At 41.7% G+C, this 23,237-nt stretch overlaps 1 protein-coding gene and 1 long non-coding RNA gene across 3 annotated transcripts in view; one reads left to right on the top strand and one right to left on the bottom strand.

Moving 5' to 3' along the window:
- nceh1 (neutral cholesterol ester hydrolase 1) overlaps window positions 1–3,581 on the top strand; it is a 48,437-nt gene extending 44,856 nt beyond the window's left edge. For both annotated transcript variants that reach the window (XM_062976769.1, XM_003218130.4), the window contains exons 4-5: window positions 1,112–1,283; window positions 2,674–3,581. In XM_062976769.1, coding sequence (XP_062832839.1) covers window positions 1,112–1,283; window positions 2,674–3,291 — 790 coding nt within the window. In that variant the 3' untranslated portion in view covers window positions 3,292–3,581. The remainder of the gene's footprint in view (window positions 1–1,111; window positions 1,284–2,673) is intronic.
- Window positions 3,582–11,637: 8,056 nt separating this feature from the next.
- Window positions 11,638–19,713, bottom strand: LOC103278160 (uncharacterized). The gene is made up of 2 exons (XR_010004846.1): window positions 19,139–19,713; window positions 11,638–12,031 (listed from the first exon to the last, which is right to left on the bottom strand). It is a non-coding gene; the product is annotated as an uncharacterized LOC103278160 (long non-coding RNA).
- Between the last annotated feature and the right edge of the window lie 3,524 nt (window positions 19,714–23,237).

The raw sequence follows: 23,237 nt of genomic DNA, 5'->3' as shown, positions 1-23,237 counted from the left end.
CAAAGCCAGGAATACAGCTTAACGGTGTAACATTAGAAAACGTTGACCATTTCCGCTACCTTGGTAGCCACCTCTCCACAAAAGTCAACATCGACACTGAAATACAACACCGCCTGAGCTCTGCGAGTGCAGCATTTTTCCGTATGAAGCAGAGAGTGTTTGATGACCGGGACATCCGTAGAGAGACCAAGGTGCTTGTTTATAAAGCCATTGTCCTCCCAACCCTGCTCTACGCCTGCGAAACGTGGACTGTGTACAGACGTCACACCAAACTCCTGGAGCGTTTCCATCAGCGTTGCCTCAGGAAAATCCTGCAAATCTCTTGGGAAGACAGGCGGACAAATGTCAGTGTGCTTGAGGAAGCAAAGACCACCAGCATTGAAGCGATGCTCCTACGCCATCAACTCCGCTGGACTGGCCACGTTGTCCGAATGTCCGATCACTGTCTCCCAAAGCAGCTCCTCTACTCCGAACTCAAGAATGGGAAACGGAATGTTGGTGGGCAGGAAAAAAGATTTAAAGATGGGCTCAAAGCCAACCTTAAAAACTGTGGCATAGACACTGAGAACTGGGAAGCCCTGGCCCTTGAGCGCTCTAATTGGAGGTCAGCTGTGACCAGCAGTGCTGCGGAGTTCGAAGAGGCACGAACGGAGGGCTTAAGGGAGAAACGTGCCAAGAGGAAGGAGCGTCAAGCTAACCCCAACCAGGACCGCCTTCCACCTGGAAACCGATGTCCTCACTGCGGGAGAATATGCGGGTCAAGAATCGGTCTCTTCAGTCACCTAAGAACACACGCCCAAGATACCAAGGTTGGAAGACTATCGTCCTCGAACGACGAGGGATCGCCTAAGTAAGTATCAGCGGCCTTTCAAATGTTCTGTCTTTAAAAGAAAAGTCCTCTCCCCACACACACTTGTGCATGTTGCAAATGATTCTTCACAAATTAACCAGATTGTCTAGCTCCATCAGCACAAAGCCACTGTTGCTGGCAGGGACTGTCTCAGAGCATGGAAAGGTTGTTTGCTTGTTACTGTAACCTCCACTATGAATCCCTGGCAAGACTCCACAGGTTCAGTGTTTTGTCTTATGGAAACAACTCTTTTCATGGCAGGTACAGGTTGGTGCCAGATTTCCACTTCCCTGCTCAGTTTGATGATGTCATGAATGCTGTGAAACACTTCATGCTTCCCGAGGTCCTGGCACACTATTCCGTGGATCCCAACAGAGTTGCAATTTCTGGTGACAGTGCAGGAGGAAACTTGGCAGCCGCTGTGTGCCAAGAGGTAACCCAAGAAACACAAAGAAGGGGTACAAGGGGCACGTATAGGGATCAGGGGCAACTAATGGCTTCTATATCAGTAGGATGGTGAATTTACTTAAAGTAGGATCAGTTCTGTTCCTTCACTTTCCCCTCAGACCCTTTTGTGGGTGGCCGCTTCCTTATTAACTGACAGAACTGACACGCCTTAGAAAACTTTTCCAAATGTGTATTGAGTGCCACTGAATGAAAACCCAAATTCTCCTCCAAGTCAATTGTAAGGATACGTAAGACAAGAAAAAGATTCTTTTAGCAAGAATTCAGTAAATAATTACCTTGAATACAATGGAATTCATTTAGGACAAACATACCACATAATTGTGAAATGCAAAAGGCATTCCAAAGTGTTTACCAGAAACTCTTAGGTTTCTTTGTAGGTTTTTTTGTGTGTGTCAGGAGCAACCGGAGTTGTTTCTGGAGTGAGAGAATTGGCCGTCTGCAAGGACGTTGCCCAGGGGATGCCCGGATGTTTTGATGTTTTTACCATCCTTGTGGGAGGCTTCTCTCATGTCCCCACATGGAGCTGGAGCTGATAGAGGGAACTCATCCGCGCTCTCCCCGGGTGGGATTCGAACCTGGCAGCCTTCAGGTCAGCAACCCAACCTTCAAGTCACAAGGCTTTTATCCCCTAGGCCACCGGAGGCTCCTCTTTGTAGTTGATATTAGCCAGTCCTGTTAAATATGAGAGTGGAATTTCTTGCAAAGGAGATTGTCTCTTTCATTAAAGATAGGAGACTGCAGACTTTGCAAAAGTTCCTTCTTGGATTACATCTCCCTGAATCTCCTCCAACCACCAAGCTGGAGAAGATTCTGGGAAATGTAGTTCAAAAGAGAATACTCCCAAGTTTTGGGAGTATGGGGTAGAGAAAATGAAGCAAATCTCTCCTAGTTTCTTTGCATGAGTTTATTATTTATTTATTTATTACAATATTTATATCCCGCCCTTCTCACCCAACAGGGGACTCAGGGCGGCTTACAATAAAATAGACATATAAAAACAGTACAATACACTATAAATCAGTTAAAAAATTAACTTACATATAACATTCATAAAATGCATTTATAAAATATAGATAGGCGTGTACAAGTTTAAAAGACTGGGTCTGTCAATTGAGTTCCAGTATACATAATAGTAATTAATTAATAGTGGACCACCGTGGCCAAGTCTGGCTTCCCAAGGTACGGTCGCAGCTGGCGCACAAGTTTTAATTGTGCGAAGGCTCCCCTAGCCACCGCTGAGACCTGGGGCTCCAGGCTCAACGATGAGTCCGGGATCACCCCCAGACTGCGCACCTGCGCCTTCAGGGTAGTATTGTACAGTACTTGAACTGTGCTTTCTTGCCTGTCTTCTGCAGATGACCCAAGAGGAGAATGTCACCAACCAATTTAAACTGCAAGCTCTCATCTATCCAGTCCTCCAGCCACTGGATTTCAACACTCCCTCGTACCAGCAGAACGAAATCACGGCTGTCCTTTCCCGCTTCGTCATGGTGAAGTTCTGGCTTGACTATTTCAACGGAGACTATGACTTTGCCTTTTCCATGATGATGAACAACCACACTGCCCTTGATGTGGACCTTGTCAGCCCTTTCCGAGAACGGTTGGATTGGACTTTCCTCCTGCCTTCAAGGTTCAGAAAGAACTATAAGCCAGCAGTGCCCGCAACAGGAAAGGCAGAGATAATCCAAGCTCTGCCAGCCCTGCTTGATGTCCGTGCAGCTCCATTGTTAGCCGAGCGGGAGGTCTTTCGCCTCCAGCCGAAAACTTACATCTTGACTTGCGAGATTGATGTTCTGAGAGATGATGGTCTAATGTATGCCAAGCGATTGGAGAAAGCTGGGGTGGAGGTGACTGTGGATCACTTTGAAGACTGCTTCCATGGCTGTATGATCTTCACTGTTTGGCCTACAAACTTTTTTGCGGGGCATCTAACCAGGGACAGCTATATCAAGTGGTTAGATCAAAACCTGTGAAACAAATGGGCTTTCCCCACCATATATACAAACTAACCAACCCTAAGGGGTTCCAAAGCTATGTATGCTCCTTATACAATTTTGTGCCATCCGTTTTAAGATCTCGTGGATGTCAATTAGAGCATAACCTAGCATGTGCCCCTTTGTCTCTCATATGACTTGTTTGCACTTGCAAATAGCAGTTTTGTCTTAATCCATTTGTCAGCCTAAAGCCTAATCTACCATGCAGAATAAAAAGGTAATAAATTAGGCAGCTCCACCTCAGACTCTGGCAGTGGGGCAGAATGCCATTTCTGAATATTTTTCCACATAAAATAACTCCTTAAGTGGAACGTCGAGGTATCGGTTGGAAGGAGTGTTTATAGTTTTTAATTTACAGAGTGGGTGAAGCAGTGCTGGATTAATCTGAAGTATAATGTTCCCTATTTGCAGTGTCATATGATCAGTTATATTTTCGCTTTCTGCTACCTGCACAGAAATATCCCAGGTTCCATTCAAATCCAGTGGCCTTGGAGGCCAAATTTCAAGTTGCATTTAGAATGCAACAGCAAATCATTGACTTCAGCTAACATACTTGCACAGGCCATTCTAAACTTTAAGTCACTGATCTGGAATGTGTCATGTTCACCAGATCAGAGTGGGGCAATACTGTTTCCATATAACATGGTGACTACTTAAGGGTATATATTTATACCTGTTCATGGTTCTATCCCACAGAATCCCAGGATTTGTGTTTTAGTGAAATACATCAAATTTTCTACTGGAGACATGCCCAGCTTTTGAAAGTAAAGCTTGGTTGAAATTCCTGTCACTAACCCTTCCCCAAACAGTGTTTCCTGGGGTATTTCGGGAACTGTATTCCCCCCCAAAAGAGGATTTTTTTCTCAGTTCCTGCTAGTCTTCCAGTCAACTGAATGCAGTCCTTCAGGCACTGATTATGATTTTCTGGTGCTTTGTATCACTCTTAGCGTCCTTTCATATGACAGAGTGCTGTGGTCCACTTTACCTGGGTTTCATTCCATGGAATCCTGGGATTTTCAGTGTAAGGAGTGGCATTTAGAATTCGAAGCCAGAGAGTTCTAGTGCTTCATCAGATTATCAACCCCAAAATTTCATAGGGTGCAGTGCTGGCCATTAAAGTGGAATCATAGAGCTATCATTGTTTAATATGAATGGGCCCCTGCTTTTTACATCCTGCTGAATAGAGTGATTCAGAAATCCTTCAGGGATCGATACTCAGCTTGGGTGAGTCAGAGGTGCTTCAAAAACAGAAAGCAAGACCCTGTAACTTGTGGTGCAGATTTTATGTCTATTGTTTCCATTGGAAATTGAGACAGTGGCATTTTGAGTTAGGTGGTTTATTGAGTTGATGTCTGATTTGTTGTCTATCATGGATATGATTCTTGGTTGGAGCTACTGCATAGCAAAAGGTTCCAGGTATGTATTCCCGCAGCTCTAGATAATAGTGCCAGGGAATGCACCTCTCTGAAACCCTGCAGAGATCTTCAGTTTTAGTAAGACTGGATTACCCAGACCAGTGTTTTTCCCTTTTGTTTATACTTAAGCTTCCATTTGGCAGAGGTGGTTTCCTTGCCAGGTCAACACCTTTTATCCTTTAAAATCTGGACTAAAGCCCGGAGTGGATTAATGGCCCCATTGATAACCACTGGATAGCTACTGATTTTTACCCTCTAATCAATGCAAGACAAAGGGTTCTGTTGGATCTTCAGAGCCTGGTGCCATAAGCTGTAACCCTGCCTCCCGTCAGATCAGGTGCTGATATATTTATCTTTAAGTGTATTATCCTGGTGTTTGAACCTCAATGTGACGTCATCGGAATGGTTTGTTTAAAAAATGAATATTGCACATAAATGCTTCCTCTTTGAGAAAGACTGTTTATAAACACACAGAGACACAGTAGAACTGAACTAGAAATTTGATTTTTTGCACTACAGTTCCCAGAATCCTTTGGGATAGATATTGCACCTAGCTGTACAAGCAGAGTTCTTTCTACTGCAGAATTAGAAACTGATGATATGCTGATAATTGATTGATGATATGCTGATAATTGGTTTCATGGAATTTGCCTATCTTCAGGGTCCCATGATTCTGTTTGGGCTTCTGATGATACTGTATTCTTCATGTTATATAGAAGTTGGTAAGTACTCAGAAAGATTACCAGGGTTGTCTTAAAACACTGTGCTGCCTGAAGCACAGGAGTAAACAGTGCACTCAATGATCCAAAGCCAGACAGATGAATATGAACTAAAATTATGACAGCAGACAAATGGCTTTTGTTTTGCCAGTGTTTTCAAAAGCAGTGCTTTTGTGGGACGAAATTCCAGCTTGGAAAAATTACTTTTTGGACTACAGCTTCCCAAATCCCCCAGTCAGCCTGTTTTGCATAAACCCCAGCCAATATCTACTTACTAATGGACAGAAATGCAAAAGTGAATGGAGATTTTCTGCCTTTGACTGTTGTGTGATGCAGCAAGTTAAACCACTAAGCAGCTGAACTTGCTGACCGAAAGGTTGGCAGTTCAAATCCAGGGAGCGGGGTGAATTCCCGCTGGTAGCCCCAGCTTCTGCCAATCTAGCAGTTCAGAAACATGCAAATGTGAGTAGATCAATAGGTACCACTCTGACGGGAAGGTAACGGCACTCCAGTCATGCTGGCCACATGACATAGGAGGTGTCTACGGACAATGCCGGCTCTTCGGCTTAGAAATGTTAGAAACCCCCAGAGTCAGACACAACTAGACTTAACATCAGGACAAACCTTTACCTAATGCTTTGAGTGCTGACTGAGACTGGAGACCATGGTTCAAGTCATTGCTCTGCCTTGGAAACTAACTAGGTGACCAAGTCTCACTCTCTCAGCCTCAGAGGAAATCAAAGACAAACTGGCTCTGAACAAATATGGCCAAGAAAACCCCTTAATAAGATCACCACAAGTACCATACAAACCTTCAGCAATGGAGTAAACGCTTTCTTCCTTTAATTGCCTTTTTCACCAATGATCTTTTGAAACCTGGATTAAATGTACTGCTTGTAGTCTTAGTAAAGGTAAAGGTTTCCCCTGACATTACGTCCAGTCATTTCTGACTCTGGGGGTTGGTGCTCATCTCCATTTCTAAGCCGAAGATCCGGCGTTGTCCGCAGACACCTCCAAGGTCATGTGGTCGGCATGACTGCATGGAGCGCTATTACCTTCCCGCCTGAGCGGTACCTATTGATCTACTCACATTGGCACATTTCAAACTGCTAGGTTGGCAGAAGCTGGGGCTAACAGCAGGTGCTCATTGCGCTCCCAGGATTTGAACCTGCAACCTTTCGGTCTGCAAGTTCAGCAGTTCAGCGCTTTAGCACACTTCGCCACCAGGGCTCCCGCTTGTTGTCTTACATATCCTTTTTTTAGTTTCCAGTGCCTCTGATAATGCAAACACCAAACATTCCCTTTCAAATCATCCTGCCATAAGAAGATTTGCATCCTTCCCCAAAGGCAGGAAAACAGCCATATGACAAATGCCTTCCTTTAAAACACAATTAGCAACTATTTTAACCATTTGTCTCTTCACCTTCCTGATAGTTCTGGAGCAACAGGGAGTGATTTTGTTTGCTTGCAACCCTTCCTTCCCTGACTTTAAAAACAAAACCGCTACAGTGTTGTTGTTTCAAAAGGAAATGTAATTGGTTTCAACATGGTGGGATTTCATACTGGGGCTGACATTGGCGGAGGATCTCTCAAAGACAGTGACACTGCCATCAAGGCCAACACTTGTCAGTACTACACAGAAAGAGGCGCAGCAAACCCCTTATGAATGTTTTTAAGCATAGGAAGCCTATGATGGGACAGTCCAGAAGGAAAAAAGAGATACAGGTAGTCTCCAAATTATGACCAAGAAAGGTTCTATAATTGGATTTGTAAATTGGAAACTGTCCAAATTTTTTCAAGTTTCTGATAGCATAGGGAAGGGTTAAGACCCCTGATGTTTGGAGCCCCCAGTGGCATAGTGGGTTAAAGCCTTGTGACTTCAAGGTTGGGTTGCTGACCTGAAGGCTGCCAGGTTCAAATCCAATCCAGGGAGAGCGTGCATGAGCTCCCCCTATCAGCTCCAGCTCCATGCGGGGACATGAGAGAAGCCTCCCACAAGGATGGTAAAAACATCCAGGCGTCCCCTGGATAATGTCCTTGCAGATGGCCAATTCTCTCACACCAAAAGCGACTTGCAGTTTCTCAAGTCACTCCTGACATGAAAAAAAGACCCCTGTGATGTTCATTTTGCTGTCCGTGCCCGTTAGAAGATTTCACCTCACTTTCTGTCCTATAGATTTTGACAAAATTGTCTTGTGGAAACAAGGATTGGTGAGAAAACTTCGGTGGAGACGCCTTTTCCCCATGATAACTCTCAGGAGTGAAATCACTCTCGGAGAAAGATTTCTCTCACTTCCTGTTGTCTCACCCTATTCTTAACTGTGAGTCATTTGTAAATCGGATTTTTGTAACTCGGACTACCTGTAGTGCCAAAAGATGAGACCCTCCAAGTTAGATGGCACTCAACAACGTATTGGTATACATCAAAGGAAACCAGGTAGCACTAGGGCTAATGTCACATTTGGACTCAAGCAAAAACAATCCCCATCTGTTGATGTCATCAGAAGGCAGCTTAATTGGTTTATATATATACAGTGTGTGTGTGTGTGTATGTGTATATATATTAATGTTGCAAATAAAACGGGAACAGAAGCTCATAAAGCAACACATCTTAAAGCAATACCTCCAAACCATGAATTGTAACAGTTCAGAGGGCATTTTCACACAAGGATACTACAATTATAACACTGATACCACTCTTTTTGGGAACCAGCATGGCGTGGTTTGATGGTTGGCCTAGGATGCGAATCCCTTGTAGATGGCATTAGGCAAGTCTCATTTCTCTCAGTCTCTAAGGGAGAGGAAGGCAAACACTTTCCAAACAAATCTTGCCAAGAACAGAGGATAGAGTCGTCTTAGGGTTGCCATAGGTCAGAATTGCCTTGAAGGCACATGACAGCAACAAACCACTTACATTCCCTTAGCTCTTTCCTATGGATTCCTGGGATTTGTAATTTCATAGGCTACTCTGAATTCTAAGGAGCCCCGATAGCGCAGTGGGTTAAACCGCTGAGCTGCTGAATGTGCTGACTGACAGGTCAGTGGTTTGAATCTGGGGAGCAGAGTTTCCCAGTATTAGCCCCAGCTTCTGCCAACCTAACAGTTCAAAAACATGCAAATGTGAGTAGATCAATAGGTACCGCTCTGGCAGAAGGGTAACAGTGCTTCATGCAGTCATGCTGGCCACATGACCTTGGAGACATCTAAACACAACTCCAGCTCTTCAGCTTAGAAATGGAAATAAGCACCAACCCCCAGAGTTGGACATAACTAGACTTCATGTCAGGGAAAACCTTTACCTTATTCTATGCCTGCCTTGCAGCCTAAGCCTGTGTTTGATATCGTCTATTCAAGTGAGCCTTGCTTTTGTGTGGGAGTGGTTATCTTGGCCATTTGTCCCACCCACACACACACAAGAAGCAAAAGATTCCTTCTTCAAAGGAAAGGAAGTTTCCTAAATTATGTGGAGAGATGCACAGACCTTGGCCCATATAAACAATGTTGTGCTTTTGATATTTGAGTTTCTTGTTTGGAAAAGGCAAGAAAGGAGCTTCTCCCAAATTTCCAAACAGCGTAAATTAGTAATAAGAAAGGTGACTGCCTTGTGGAAAGAGACATTCCTTCATATTTTAAAACCAGTAAAAAGATTGCAAAAACCTTGTAAAGTCCTGAGCAAACAGAAGAACGTGTGAACGTGACTTAGTATTATAACCTTAAACATAGCTACCAGGAAGAAAATCCTGCTGACCTAGATACACAAACTTTACAAGAGGGTGGTAAGAGCCTCATATTCTCATTCTAGTGCAATCTAAAGATCCCTCCCTAGTATTGTTTGTTCCCACAAAAGAAGAAACTCTTCTTTCTTTAATCCAGAGACTAGCAGATAAACAAGAACTTGGCAAGAAAAACTCATAAGTTGGAAACAACTTGAAGATGCAAAGCAATAACAAAATAAGTGCTGGGCTATAAGAGAATTTAAATCAACCCACCACATTGAAGTTGGGAGCACAACATCTTCACACACAAAAAACCCCCCAGCAAATACTTCTCTAGGAATCTCAAGGTCATTCAGCATGATCTAGCAGAAGCTGACCATACAGTTGTGCTGGAAGACTTAGAGATTTTTAGAATATTTTAATTAAATCCATGTATAATATCAAACCCACAAGTGTGGAGGGCTGACTGGATATAGATTCCCTGAGGCTGGACTTGGCACGAAGAGAGGGTGGCTGAGAGGAGCTTGATGTTCACCAATATTAGGCAGAGACAGGGCCAGATCCCTTATAAAATGATCTGTTAAAAAAGACTCACGTGGTATTATCAATCTGACCATTATTGATGACAGAGCATTACAAAATATTATGGCAATTATTGCTGCTGACTTCTTCTAGGAATAATAAAGGCTGCTTGCAGGCTATTCTACCCACACTGATTTGGTAGTAAGCCACAATGAACACATGGTATGGTCTTCTAAGTACTCTCTCCATTACGTTTGTAAGAGCCTTCATATTTAAGGATATTTAAATGATGGACAGGACAGGTAATTTGCTCTCCCTCTGCAAATACTTGCAAGTAAGCAAAATTAATATCTACCCAACATTGTTGAGCCCATGCTCCCTTTAAAAACAGTTCTGGGGTCTAAAAAAGGGAGGCTGCCAAGGAAAACCCAGTGCTGTAGGCTATGTGTTTCAGAGGGAAGCAATGGCAGACCATTCTCAATATTTCTGGTTTTGTACTCCACATATCCATAGATTCTGCATCCATTGATTCAATCAGCCATATCATTATATTATTTTTTTTACAAAATCCCAAAACGCCAACACCAGCTGATACCAATAGTTGGGGTTAGAGGTGCAGGTTCACCATGAAAGTGGAAAAACTGCAAAAAGAAAAAGCCCTACCCAGATCCTTCAGTATGGCCCTGTGGACAAATTTCACTGGAGGACCTACACATGCCTAGAGAAGTGTTCTCTCTAGGAATCTCTTGCTTCTCTGGTATCTCTGTGTTCAACTTTTGGCAGAAGTTGATCACAGAGTTGCACTGGAGGGCCTAGTGATTGTTAGCCAGAACATTATAATAAAATCTGTGAATAATCAAATCTTCAAAAATCAAACCTGGAAATTGGGCGGCCTACTGCATACAATTTTCAAAAGGGAACAAAGTTTAAGCTAGCATAAGAATACCCAGCAGGTGGCACTCTTGAAAATAACATCCACTTTCCCTAAATGTCTCTCAGGCCACGTAGCTGTTTTAATGTAGGGCTTCAACAATTCTAAAAACACAAGCTATTTTTATTGGAAAAGCAGAGGTGACCTCAATGTCCAAATACCTTTATTTTGTCATAAGACTCAAGCCAAGTAGTAGATCTAAGAAAGTGCTGGAAATAAAGAACTCGGTGTCAAAATAGACTTGATGATGGAACTTTGAGTCACATATTCTGGTGCTGTCTTCCTTTAAAGCATTTTTTTGTGTACTTGTATATTTATATGTCTTCTGTGTGTACACCAAGGTATTATTATTCAGTGAAATAAGTCATACATAACGTATCTAATGCAGGGGTTCTTAAACTGTGCTCCATGGAGCCCTTGGGGCTTCGTGGGTGATAGTGAGGAGCTCCGCAATATTGTGCTGCTTCCCACCTCCTCCTCTTTCCTCCTCCAGAGAAATGCAGGGAAAATAAAGTTTTGAGCTGCAGGAAACAGCAGCAGCAGAGTCCTCCCGCAGCACAGACCCTTTCTCCTTCACCTCCCTTGCTGCCCAGATTTTTTTTCCTTGCTGCCCAAACCCACACAAACACTCTCCATCCATCTGCCACTGGCCCGGTCCATGCCTGATATATATACATTCTATATAATATATAATATAATATATAAACTTTTCTTGGGGCTCCATGAGAATGTTTTGCTTCAAAAAGTGCTCAGTGACTGAAAATGTTTGAGAATCCCTGATCAAATGATTTGGGGGAGCCAATGTGGTGCTGTGGTTTCAATGTTAGACAAGCCACACTCTCTGGGGCTTGGAGGAAAGCAAGAGCAAAGCCCCTCTGAACAAGACCTCATGACAGCGTCACCTGAGGGTTGTCTTTAAGGTACACAAACAGAAAGATATGTGCATTTTTATGAGTTCTCATGAATATAAGCCCATTTATTTGAATGCAGAATTGAGTAGTATTAAGGTCCTGGCATAGAGATGTTTTCAAAAAATCTTTATTGTGGCATGTTGTTGTTTACTCAATCAGTTGCTTCCAACTCTTTGTGATCTCATGAACCAGCCTACAACAGAGCTCCCGGTCAGCCATTGCCACCCCCGTCAAGGTCAAGTCAGTCACTTCAAGGATACCATCCATCCATTTTGCCCTTGGTCTGCCCTTCTTCCTTTTTCCTTCAATTTTCCCCAGCATCATTCTCTTCTCCAAGCTTTCCTGTCTTCTCATGATGTGGCCAAAATACTTCATCTTTGTCTCTAATATCCTTCCCTCCAGTGAGCAGCCTGGCATTATTTCCTGGAGGATGGACTGGTTGGATCTTCTTGCAGCATAGGATGGGTTAAGCATATATTTGTCAAACAGCATTTCTTCAGCGACTCTGAAAAGAAAACAAAAGTTTAGGATGAACATTCTCTTTTGAAACATCTGTTTTGATTTTGCCCTTCATGCTAAGAAAGGTGCTGAATCAGCACACAAAAGCCAACGCCCTGTGTTTTAAATCCCAGAGCTTTCAAACTGTCTCAGTATGGTGTGTTGTTGAAGGCTTTCACAGCTGGAATCACTGGGGTGTTATGTGGTTTACGGGCTGTATGGCCGTGTTCTAGCAGTATTTTCTCCTAATGTTTTGCCTGCATCTGTGACTGGTATCTGTAAGAACTGCAAGCAATAAAATATCTTTCTGTCCACAGCTGCCTATTCTTACATTAAACCCAGCCCCCCAATTCCATCCAATCAGCTCAAAGTCAGATATAGACCCGTCTTATCATGGGAGAGCTGATTATTTGAAACCCAAAGGGCGCCTGATTAGAAGTGTTTACTAGATATTATGCTGTGTTCATTCACTTTGTGATGGCCTTCCCTCTGCACACTACGGAACTGAAGGGATACTGCCACTTACATTTGTGTTTTTAAAAAAGCAATCCCAAGCTATTTTGCAACTGTGGGAAAATTTTCCCCTTTTGTTGATTGTTATTGTTATGAATCTTTAAGTTGATGCCAATTTATGGTGACTCCATCAAAGCATTTTCTGGGCAAGACCTGGTCAGAAGAGTTTTCCCTTTGCCTTCCTCTATGGCTGAGAGAGTGAGACTTGCCCAGGATCATCCAGTGGTTCCATGACTGAGTAAAATTTAAACCCTAGACTCCCAGAATCCTAGTTTAACCCCCAAACCACCGTGCTGGTGCAGTCTTTTGTTGATGCTGTCATTTAACAACATGGAATGCTCTGACTGCTCTCGTGCAGGGCTTCTTAAACTTTTCCCATTCATGACCTCTTTCTGTCCAAGAATTCTTTATGCAAACCTGGGTATATAGTTATATAAAATAGATAGATATTGGGCTCTACTGATAGATATTAGATCTACTGCTTGGCTTGAGTCTTATGACAATAGATATTGGGCTCGGGTTGTGGCGCAGGCTGGAGAGCAAGCCAGCTGTAACCAGCTGCAATGAATCACTCTGACCAGGAGGTCATGAGTTCGAGGCCCGCTCGGAGCCTATGTTTGTCTTGTCTTTGTTCTATGTTAAAAAGCATTGAATGTTTGCCTATATGTGTAATGTGATCCACCCTGAGTCCCCTTCGGGATGAGAAGGGCAAAATATAAATGCTGTAAATAATAATAATAATAATAATAATAATAATAATAATAATAATAATAATAATAATAATAATAATAATAATAAACATGTACTAATAATACCAGTAAGTCAGCATTAGAAAGGCTGATTTTCCCTTTTGTGGAGTACAACTGAAGCATTTTCTGCATAGTCTGTTGCATGTTGTTGCTTACAGATTTGTGGAAATGGGTGGTGTTCAGAAACCTTTTACTACTGCTAAATTTTTCAAGACCCCAACATTGAGCTAAGGTGACCCCATTTATGGCCGGGACCACAGTTTAAGAAGCACTGATGTAGGGTAAGTCATCCAGTAGATCTCTAGCTAGTCTAGTAGATCTCAACCCAGTGGTTCAACTCCCAGAAATCCTAACAGCTGGTAAACTAGCTGGAATTTCTGGGAGTTGTAGGCCAAAACACCTGGGGACTCACAGGTTGAGAACCACTGGGCTAGCCTTTATGATGGGAATTGTATGGCTTTCCAGATGTTGGTGAGGGCATAGAAATCTAAACAGTCCATCTAGCATAACTCCTATCCAGCATAAAGGGACACTTAGGGTTGGAGAGCCTGCACATTTCCTACCCCTCCTCTAGGACAGCACACTAACACAGAACATTTGGCAATCATGGGGGCAAAATAAGAACAAGGTTTGATCAGGGAAAAAAGGAACAGCCTAAGGTAAATATTGAACAGCTGGAAGTGTTCTCTGGTGACCTAAACTCTGGACTATTTCAATAAAGCTCTTGGATCAACCCTCATTTTGCTGACAGTGGGGCTTTATAATCAGTAAACAAGCCTGCCTTGGTTCCAGAGTCGAAGGGTTATTTTATCAATGCAGTGTGAACACTGATATCACCAACCACTGTTGTCCTAAGATGTCTGGCTACCTGAAGCAGAAAAACAAGAGCTGTGGTTGAATTTCACCAGTGATGACAAATCGTCCTGGGCTGTATCTGAAGCAGAGCTTACTCTTTCAGGTTGACAATTGTAGTTCAAGAAAGTAATGTTTTTAAGCTTTAATGTAGATGATGTGGGTGACCATCAGGTTCACATTGTTTTGCCTGCAAATACCCCCAATGCTTTATAGAGGATGTGGCCATACATATATGTATACATGTCAGGTATGCCACATAATATGGGCTATTAACAATATATTAAGGCTATGTCTACATGTATATTGTATGTAACATGATACTTATCATATTTCTTCAGTTCTAAGATACAATAGATTTTAAGATGCACACTAATTTTAGTGCCACCAACAGAATATACCTCCCTCCCTCCCTCCCTCCCTCCCTCCCTCTGTGTATGTGTGTATCTCCTGCAATTTTAAGACACAACCCATTTTTGAGATGTTTATATGGGAAAAAGTAAACTTACAAATCAAAGAAATACAGTATATTACAGCAATACTTTTTTTAAAAAATGCCTTTAAAATTCTACAAAAGTCTGCAAGCATTTTAGATTTCCAGAATCCTTCATCAAGTTGGGTGGTCCAAAAGTAGATGAAGTCAAAATATTAGACAATGAGGACGAATGGCTATGGTTTTGTGGTCACAACAACCAGAATTAGATGTGGTAGCCATTCATTTTCAAGATGGTGATTAGAAATGGCCCAAATCATAGGCAATGATTGCTCATGGAATGAGTGAACCATCTGTGTGCGAGTATCAAAATATACCCAACAAAGCATTATTTTTTTTTTAAAAAAAAAACAGGTCAGCTGCATCTGCAAATATTCCCCTAGGTTTTTTGAAAGCATGCCTAGTGGACTACCTGCATTATGCTGAGGTTTTTAAGGACATGGAACTAAATGTGATAATCTTAGCAGTCACTGCACAGTGTGCATCTACACTATAGAATTAATGCAGTTTGACACCACTTTAGTTGCCAAGGATCAATGCTATGGAATTCTGGGAGGTGTAGTTTGGTGAAGCATCAGCACTTTCTGGCAAAGAAGATTGAAGACCTTGTGCAAGTACAGATGTTTCCACAGTATTGAGTCATGGCAGTTAAAGTGGTGTCAAACTGCATTAACTCTGCAATGTAGATTAATTAACTCTGCAGTGATCACTGTGGCAAAGATCACTGGAAAAGGGCCAAGTAAGTATTCAGTTTAAGGTTGGACTCTCTAGAGATATTTTATTCAATGACAGAACTTTCCAAGGGCTATGTTTACAAAAGCTGCAAACAATGCCCAGCTACCATGACTTCAAAAACTAAGAAAAAGGAAGCTGAGTATGTCTATCATAACAACCCCTGTTGTAAATCCAGCATAATCAGCCCTCCTTTTTCATGGAGTTAGGGGCACAGGATGCCCATGAAAGTGAAAAGCCAGGAATAAAGAGATTTCCAGGTCTTCCCACATGACTCTATGGTCAATTTCCACTGGAAGCTGGACACAGAATCACATTGAAGGACCCAATGATTTCTAGGGACATGTTCTCTCAAGTTGCTTCTGGTTAAGTGGTGGAACGTGACTATAAGTTGCACTGAAGGACCCAGAGGACCTTGAGAGAACATTTTAATCAATTCCTTGAATAATTAAATCCAGAACATGTGCAGAGATTACTGTAATTTTGTCAAGTGTCCAACTTCAAATCTGACAGCTCACATGGTTTGAGTGTTGGACCTGGATTTTGGGAAACTAAGGTTGAAGCCATCTACATCCATGGAAGGCTACTGTATGCCCTTGGGCAAGTTAACCTTAAATGAAATTAATAGTCCCCCTCCTCTGAATAAATAATCCCCCTCCAAAAAAACCCCAGCAATTGGGTTGACATACATTGAAAATGGCTTCAAGGAACACAACAACATCAATGTTAAGAGTTTAACAGCAAACCTTGAAAACCTTTGCCTTAATCCACAAGAGATGTTGGCTATTCCTAAGCATAAAGAGATTGTGGACTATTTATCTTTCAGCAGCTTGATAAAGAAAGTTGGCAATTACATCTTGTTTATAAGTAGGTGGTGCTTTTTTCCTGGCACTGGATTTTGTCCACTTGTTTTCAGAGCGTTGGGGAATTCCACCCATAAAGGCACGGTTTATGTGGTTCTTCCTTATTGCAAGCATTTGAAATGATGCCACACTGCCTGAGTCCTCTGCAAGACTATGACTCTTTCTAAGGAAAGTGTATACTTTGTTTGCAATAGCATTATTTCCTTCAACCATTGTAGACCAATATTTGTCTTTTCCAACTGTATGGACATGTGCATCTGGATCATGAATGCATATGTACATTTTTATGTATTTATTATTTTTATTCTGTCTTTCTCCACTTACAGAATCTGAGGAAGCGTCACTCTGTAGTGAGGACTTGCACTTGGGTTCTCTTCCCTCTATATCTATATCTATAAAAAGGTAAAGTTGTGACTATAACAACACAACTATACGCCCCAGAACCACCAAACTTGACAACACAACGCAAAAGCCTTGCCTCAAGGTTCATACAACACAACCGAACCCCTAAAACGGAACCGGGACCCGCAAAACCCCAAAACCTGGCAAATATGAAGAGCGCATGTGCCATACACAAAAAGGCCAACACACTCCCCAACCCCTCCCCTCAATGGTCGCTCCCACGCAGTGGCGAGGCCTCTGGTGAGACCTGGCCAGGAGCAGGGCCGGGAGAGGTGGTGAGGAGAAGGTCCGGAGGCCAGGCCTCCTCCCTGGCCAGCCTCCTCCGGGGCCTCCTCCGCCTCCTCTGCCTCCTCATTGTCGCGAGGGACACAGACTGAGGAGGGAGGAAGGGAGGGGCCTGGCCCACACCACCCCATGAAACAGAGGCACACCGACGCCACAGAGGTACGGGCGGGACGGGGGCAGGAGGAGGAGGAATGGGAGGGCGGAAGAGTTCTCCCTCAATCACTTAAATGTTCTACTCCTCTTTCCCTCAATTTACCCCTCAATTCTCATAATAACAATAACAACCACAACAAGAATAAAAACCATCACAGACAACAAGCAACCAGGCACTGAAGCTGCGAAGCCATTCAGTGCTAATCAGGCTCACCAATGGCAACATTCACACTTGGCCTCCAAACCAAGCATCACTTATCCAATGTTCTCTATTACCCAAGGCAGTCTGCCTTATAGTACTCAATGTTTTTCTACTAAATGTGGCAATGTTTGGCTGCTAGATTCGAAAATCCAGATTATCAAATCACATAATCCATATTATCTGCTTTGAACCGGATTATATGAGTTTCCACTGCCATATAAGAAAGATAATCTGGATTTTATGACAGTGAATGACTAGGGGTGCATCCATACTGTAGTATTAATGCCGTTTGACAGCACTTTAACTGTTATATATCAATACTATATAATCCTGGAAGTTGTAATTTGATAAAGCAGCAGCACTCTTTAGCAGGGAAGGCTGAAAACCTTATAAAATTACAATCTCACTATTCCATAGCATTGAGTCATGGCAAGTGATGTCAAACTGCATTAATTCTACAGTGCAGAATGTACCCTCCCATGAATCTTGATTTTCGCCTGTGAAATGTCAGTGGCATTTACAATATGTTGTTGGCCTGCAACTCCAATTATTCCTAGTCACCACAGCCAATGATAAGAATGCTGAGAGATGCAGTCAGACACTGTATAATATTCCCAGCAAACCACAAATGTTGTTTTCATAAATGAATATTGCATTGCTACCTTAGTGAGCAAAACCATTCCAGCAGAGATAAGTTTCTGTTTCCCAAGTTCCTAAATTTGTTTCACTTTTTATTCTGCTGCATTACCCTGTAAGGGTTGCCAAATACTTCAGGAAATATGAGATCCCAATTCTTTTCTTTAGTTTTTTTTTAAATGTTATTGCCAATGTGTTTATCCTGGGCTTTTATTTCCTGGTTTTAGTAGCCATAGAATGGCTTGTAATTCTATAGTATTTGTGGTTGATGTCATGTATTTTTCAACATGTTTGCATATTTGTAAAAGCATTTGGCAGTAAGTCAACAGAAGATTTGAAGACTTGCACACACACAATAAACACTGAACTGGATTTGAACACACCCCACAGTGAGTTCATTGCCTTTTGATTTGTAGATTAGAAGCAACTGGACTAGAAGCCAACCTTACATGTCAATAAACTGTTTTATAATCAAGGCCAGAAAAATAACTGACATTTAATAACTTGTCATAAACAGAGCAAAGTTTTTGCCTTGTCCTCTCAGCAAGTCCAGACATTTATGACCATTCATGTTTATCCTATGAATACATGTAAAAACACAAAATTATGATGTTAGGTAACTGGCCATGAAAGATCTTTGCAAGCCATGATTCTCCCCCTCATTTTATGGTTTAAGGGAAACTGTAGCTTACTTTTCTCCATTTACAAAGAAACAAAAACTATCCAGAATTTGAAACTCTAGGCTCGCCCACCCCCCAAAAAAACATTTTAAATACAAATTGAAGAGCAAATGTTTCCTGATTTCGAATGTTGTTGAACCATGGCTCCCCCCCTCACCCCCAGAATGTTTGAGACTCCAAACAAATTACATGATTTGGACTATGACTCTAGAAACCAAGTTTCAAATACCTGCTCAGTCATGGAAACCCAATTGGTAACCTTGGAGAAGTCACACACACTCTCAGCTTCAGGCAAATGCAACCCCTCTCTGAACAAATCTTGCCAAGAAATCCCCTGGTTAGGTTTGCCTTAGATTCACCATAAGTCAGAAAGGAGTTGAAAGCAAGGCACAACAACAGCAAGAAGTTTAGGATTGTTCATGCCGCTGTATTTCTAGTTTTTAGTGTGGTTGTAAAAAGTAGACCATAAGAAAGCCAATAAGAAGAAAATCAGCTCATTTAAATGGAGAAGAGCTCTACAGGTACTGTGGACTGTTAAAGCCAAGAGGGCTAACCTGAGACTTGACACTAGAAAACAATCTGCAAAACCTCTGGATGAGAGGGTGATTTGAAGATCTCTTGCTCATAAAGTTGCCGTAAATCCAAGTCAACTTGATGGCAGTTAAGAACAACAAAGGATGGGTTGAAAGCTGATCTACCTGACTGAGCAAGACATTTGATTCTGACCTCCCAGAAAGGGGTCCAAGTCTAACTTGATATCCGGGCTACCTCACCAGTTTTGCTTGCAACTTTAAAATGAAAAGAGTCAATCATTAAATCATTACAGTCTCTCAATGTACCTTTGTTAAGAAGACTGCTGGTTAATACCTCAGGATCTTTGGTTGATGTTCCATCAAGCTAATGATTAGAAGACAATGGGAGGGGTGTGTGTGTGTGTGTGTGTGAATGAAATACCTTTCAGAGTTTACAAAAGAAAACTTGACAAAACCAAAGGATGGGAGAGGATAGTCTGAACAGTTAAAAAATTGATCTGTTCAATTAAAAAGTAAATTCTTTTGACGTTACCTTTTACTGAATGCATTCTGAAAAAGCGAGCCACTCATTGTGCTATTTGAAAAATAACTCATTGACAATGTGTGATCAAAGGCATGACAGTTTTATGTCTGTGTGGAAAGAGTAACCTATCTGTAACTTGTTGCTCTACTCTTCATCTTACTTCAGCTGCTTTTTGAAAGGGGAGTTAGTTGATAAAAAATGACATAGGCATACACATACCTTTAAAAGTTACTTTTGAAAGTAGTTAGTTACAAATTATAACAATAAATGTGACTTCTTTTCTACATTTGACATCACTTTGAATAGTAACTTTTTTACCTGCCTTGGCATTCCTCAAAAGTAACTAGGTACAGGTAACTGTTACTTATAATGGGTTCCTTCCAAGCTCTGGAAGACACTAAAGGAGAAGCAATCTGGGAATTCAGCCGTTTTCTGGGGTCTGATGGAAGACAGTAGACTAGCTGCTGTGCAGGAATGCCTACTATTCATCCCCATTTATACTGTTTATTATTTGTAACCCACAGTTTTGGAAGGTGTGCTGCTGTTATCTCCACTTTGCAGATGTGAGAGGAGAATTCTGTGGATACTGTGGGCTGCCAAAAAGACAAACAAATAGGCCCAAGAGGACATCAAGCTTGAATACTCCCTAAAAACCAGTTTGGCTAAGCTATCATGCTTTTAATTAATTAGGGGACAAATAATGCTGAGAAAAGTGGAAGGCAGGAAAAGAGCAAGACACATGAGTTGATTCAGTAAAGGGAGACAAGACCTGTTCAGGGTTATTTGAGGTTTCCCATTCACGGAATTGTCATATGCCCAAGCTGACTTGGTGGCAAATAACAACAAAGGCACATGTAATTAATTAGGGTTGGGTATCATATGTTTGCTTTGCTATTTATCACTCTGCCATTGCCACACAAGAAGCTAGCCATCCCTGCTTGACAAAGCCTTTGGCAGTTATGTGAGGAGTTCTTCCATGTGCAGAGGGGATTCTGGGCTAATAATGTGGAAGAACTTTCTATACATAAAGCTGTACACATGTAAGGCCGATTCAAATAACCACTATACATCTACAGCTGTGCAAACAAATTGCAAGGAGAGAGTTTGAATTATTGATCTGTGGTAGAGATAGGGCTTGGTTTCCATAGCTGGACTTTCCCAAGCTGGTGCCTTCTTAATAAATTAAACTACAAGTTTGGTTATTCCTGGAGTGATGGGAGTTATAGTCCAAATCATCGTTTTCCTAGATTAAGTATTCAAAAATTCAAACTCATTACAATCATGATTTTCTCATTAGGACAAAACTACCCCTTATCTTGTACTTTTTGAATTATGGTGTAGCCATCTTCCATTTTCTTGTGCAACCCTGTTGCATTGACATCAATTAAATGTCACATCAAAAAGAACTGGTTTGGGGGTGGCTATTTCTACCATTCCCATCGTAAAGCCTATGTATTTTATCTTAGGTTTTGCCCTTCAGTTTGGAAAAAATAGAGGCTTTGTTTGCTTGGACTGCCTAAGATTACCAACAATCTTCAACAGCTTGTTGAAGATTAGAGTCCTCCCAGCCTTTCAAGGCTATTTGAATACAATGAAATTACCAACAACAGGCCCATTTGTATCATTTTCTGATTGCTCAGAAAATGTCAACATCCTCCTACAAGACATGTCAGCATTTTGTGAGTTCATTGACTTTTACAAACATTGTGGAGGTGTAAGGAATTTCTCTAGTATTTTAAAGAATTGTAAAAAAAAGCAAAGAAAATGAGTTCCCATTTGTTAATTTCATTTCTTGTGTCTTATGAACATTGGATTTCTCCTCTTGTCCTCCCTTTGAATGATCAGAATTTCATACCTTTCCAAGACAGCAGAGCTTGGAAAAGTTACTTTTTTGGGGCTTTTAACACCTGGAAACTAGCCATGATGGCTGCAGGGCCATGATAGTTGTAGTCCACAACAGTTAGTTTCCAATTCATGGTGACCCTATCATAGGGTTTTTTTTAATAAAAGTTCTTCAGAGGGAGTTAGCTTTTGTTTTTCACTGAGGCTGAGAGACTATGACTTGCACAAGGTCACCCAAATGGCTTCCATAACTGAGTGGGAATTTGAACCCTGAACGCCGATGGTTCTATTTGACACTGTAACCATAATAAACTTAATAATAACAAACTTTATTTATAACCTACCCCATCTTCCCGGAGGGACCATCACACCACACCAATTTTTCTGGCAAGTGGATCACCACCTTAAAAAAGCTGCACACTTGCAACAACAAGCCACACAAGACATAAAACTCAGGACTTGCCACAGTGCCACTTGTGGCATCTGTCATTGTGCTGTTGTTTCTATTCTGTGTTGTAGTCTGAACTTTAAATGAGTGGTGGTGGTGGTTGTTTTTGTTATGTGCCATCAAATCATGTCCACCTTATATGGCAACTGTAAGGCAAAGTCATCCCTATTATTTGCAGGGTGGGGGAGGCTGGCAGTGTGTAACTTACTCACAGTTGACCAATTAGTTTCCATGGCCAAATAGGGAATTGAACTCTGATCTCCAGAGTTGTAATTTATCGTGCAAACCACTACACCCCAAAGCATCTTTCAAGGAGCTAGTCTAGGTGCTAAGCCCATGTTGGAATAAGGATTAGCACCTTGGATAGCTCTTGTTAACTTCCATTTAAAACCTAGAACAGATTCCTACTATAATATTATTTGCATATCTTCCCTTCAACTGTACAATCTCCTGCAATCTCCTTACAAAACTTGCTGTCTCCTCCTCCTCCCAATAACACTTTGTACACCTGGATTGGAGGGTGGTAGTCGAGGAAAGTTTATGTCAACATAGGTTTATCTTGAAGAGCTGTTAAGATGCCAGGAGTTGCACTAAATCAATTCATTTGCATTTTATCAGGATGATTTCTTTTGCAATTGTATTGTACAGTTTTGTTCCTTGTTGTTCCTCATTTCGTATGGGTGTGTGCAAATACATTTTAGATTGTACACCTTTGGCAGTGCCCATTGTTTTTACTTGTTTTATTGCAAAGTGCCATGCACAGTTAATGGTGTTATATAAATAAGATGGTGATGATTTTTATTGGGTGCAAAAAGGACTAAGCTGAGGGTAGAGATCATCACCTTATGCAACTATATTATGGACATTATCCCACACAGCCCCCCTCCCCGGGTTTCTAAACACTTCTAATACAGGGAAAACAATGTATTATGAAGCCCATCAGATGATGCAGGGGGACTCATCAGGGAAGCGTTTTTGAAGTGTCTGGAAACCAGGGGGAGGGGGGGAGATGGGGGCAGAGATTGTCTTCTGAACTCAGGAATCATTATACAATTAGAGAAAATGGTAAAATGCATGTGGAATGGGATCTGTCAAATTTGCCTGTTGATGTGGAATAAGGGGTATTCCCATAGGTGGTCTCCTATCAAACACTGACATTTATCTCCAAAAATCCCGCTTCATGTGTCTGACATGGTAATTTTTTGAAATTAATTTAATCATTAGAAACATTGAAATTTCAAAACATCATCACTTTGTTTTTCCTGTCATTTCTCCATCACAGTAATCTTGACTTTTGAAATTGCACT

Source organism: Anolis carolinensis, chromosome 3 (genome assembly GCF_035594765.1).
Source record: "Anolis carolinensis isolate JA03-04 chromosome 3, rAnoCar3.1.pri, whole genome shotgun sequence".
In the NCBI taxonomy this organism is placed as follows: domain Eukaryota; kingdom Metazoa; phylum Chordata; class Lepidosauria; order Squamata; family Dactyloidae; genus Anolis; species Anolis carolinensis.
Note: the sequence above shows the minus strand (reverse complement) of the source record. Positions and strands in the feature narration are given on the sequence as shown.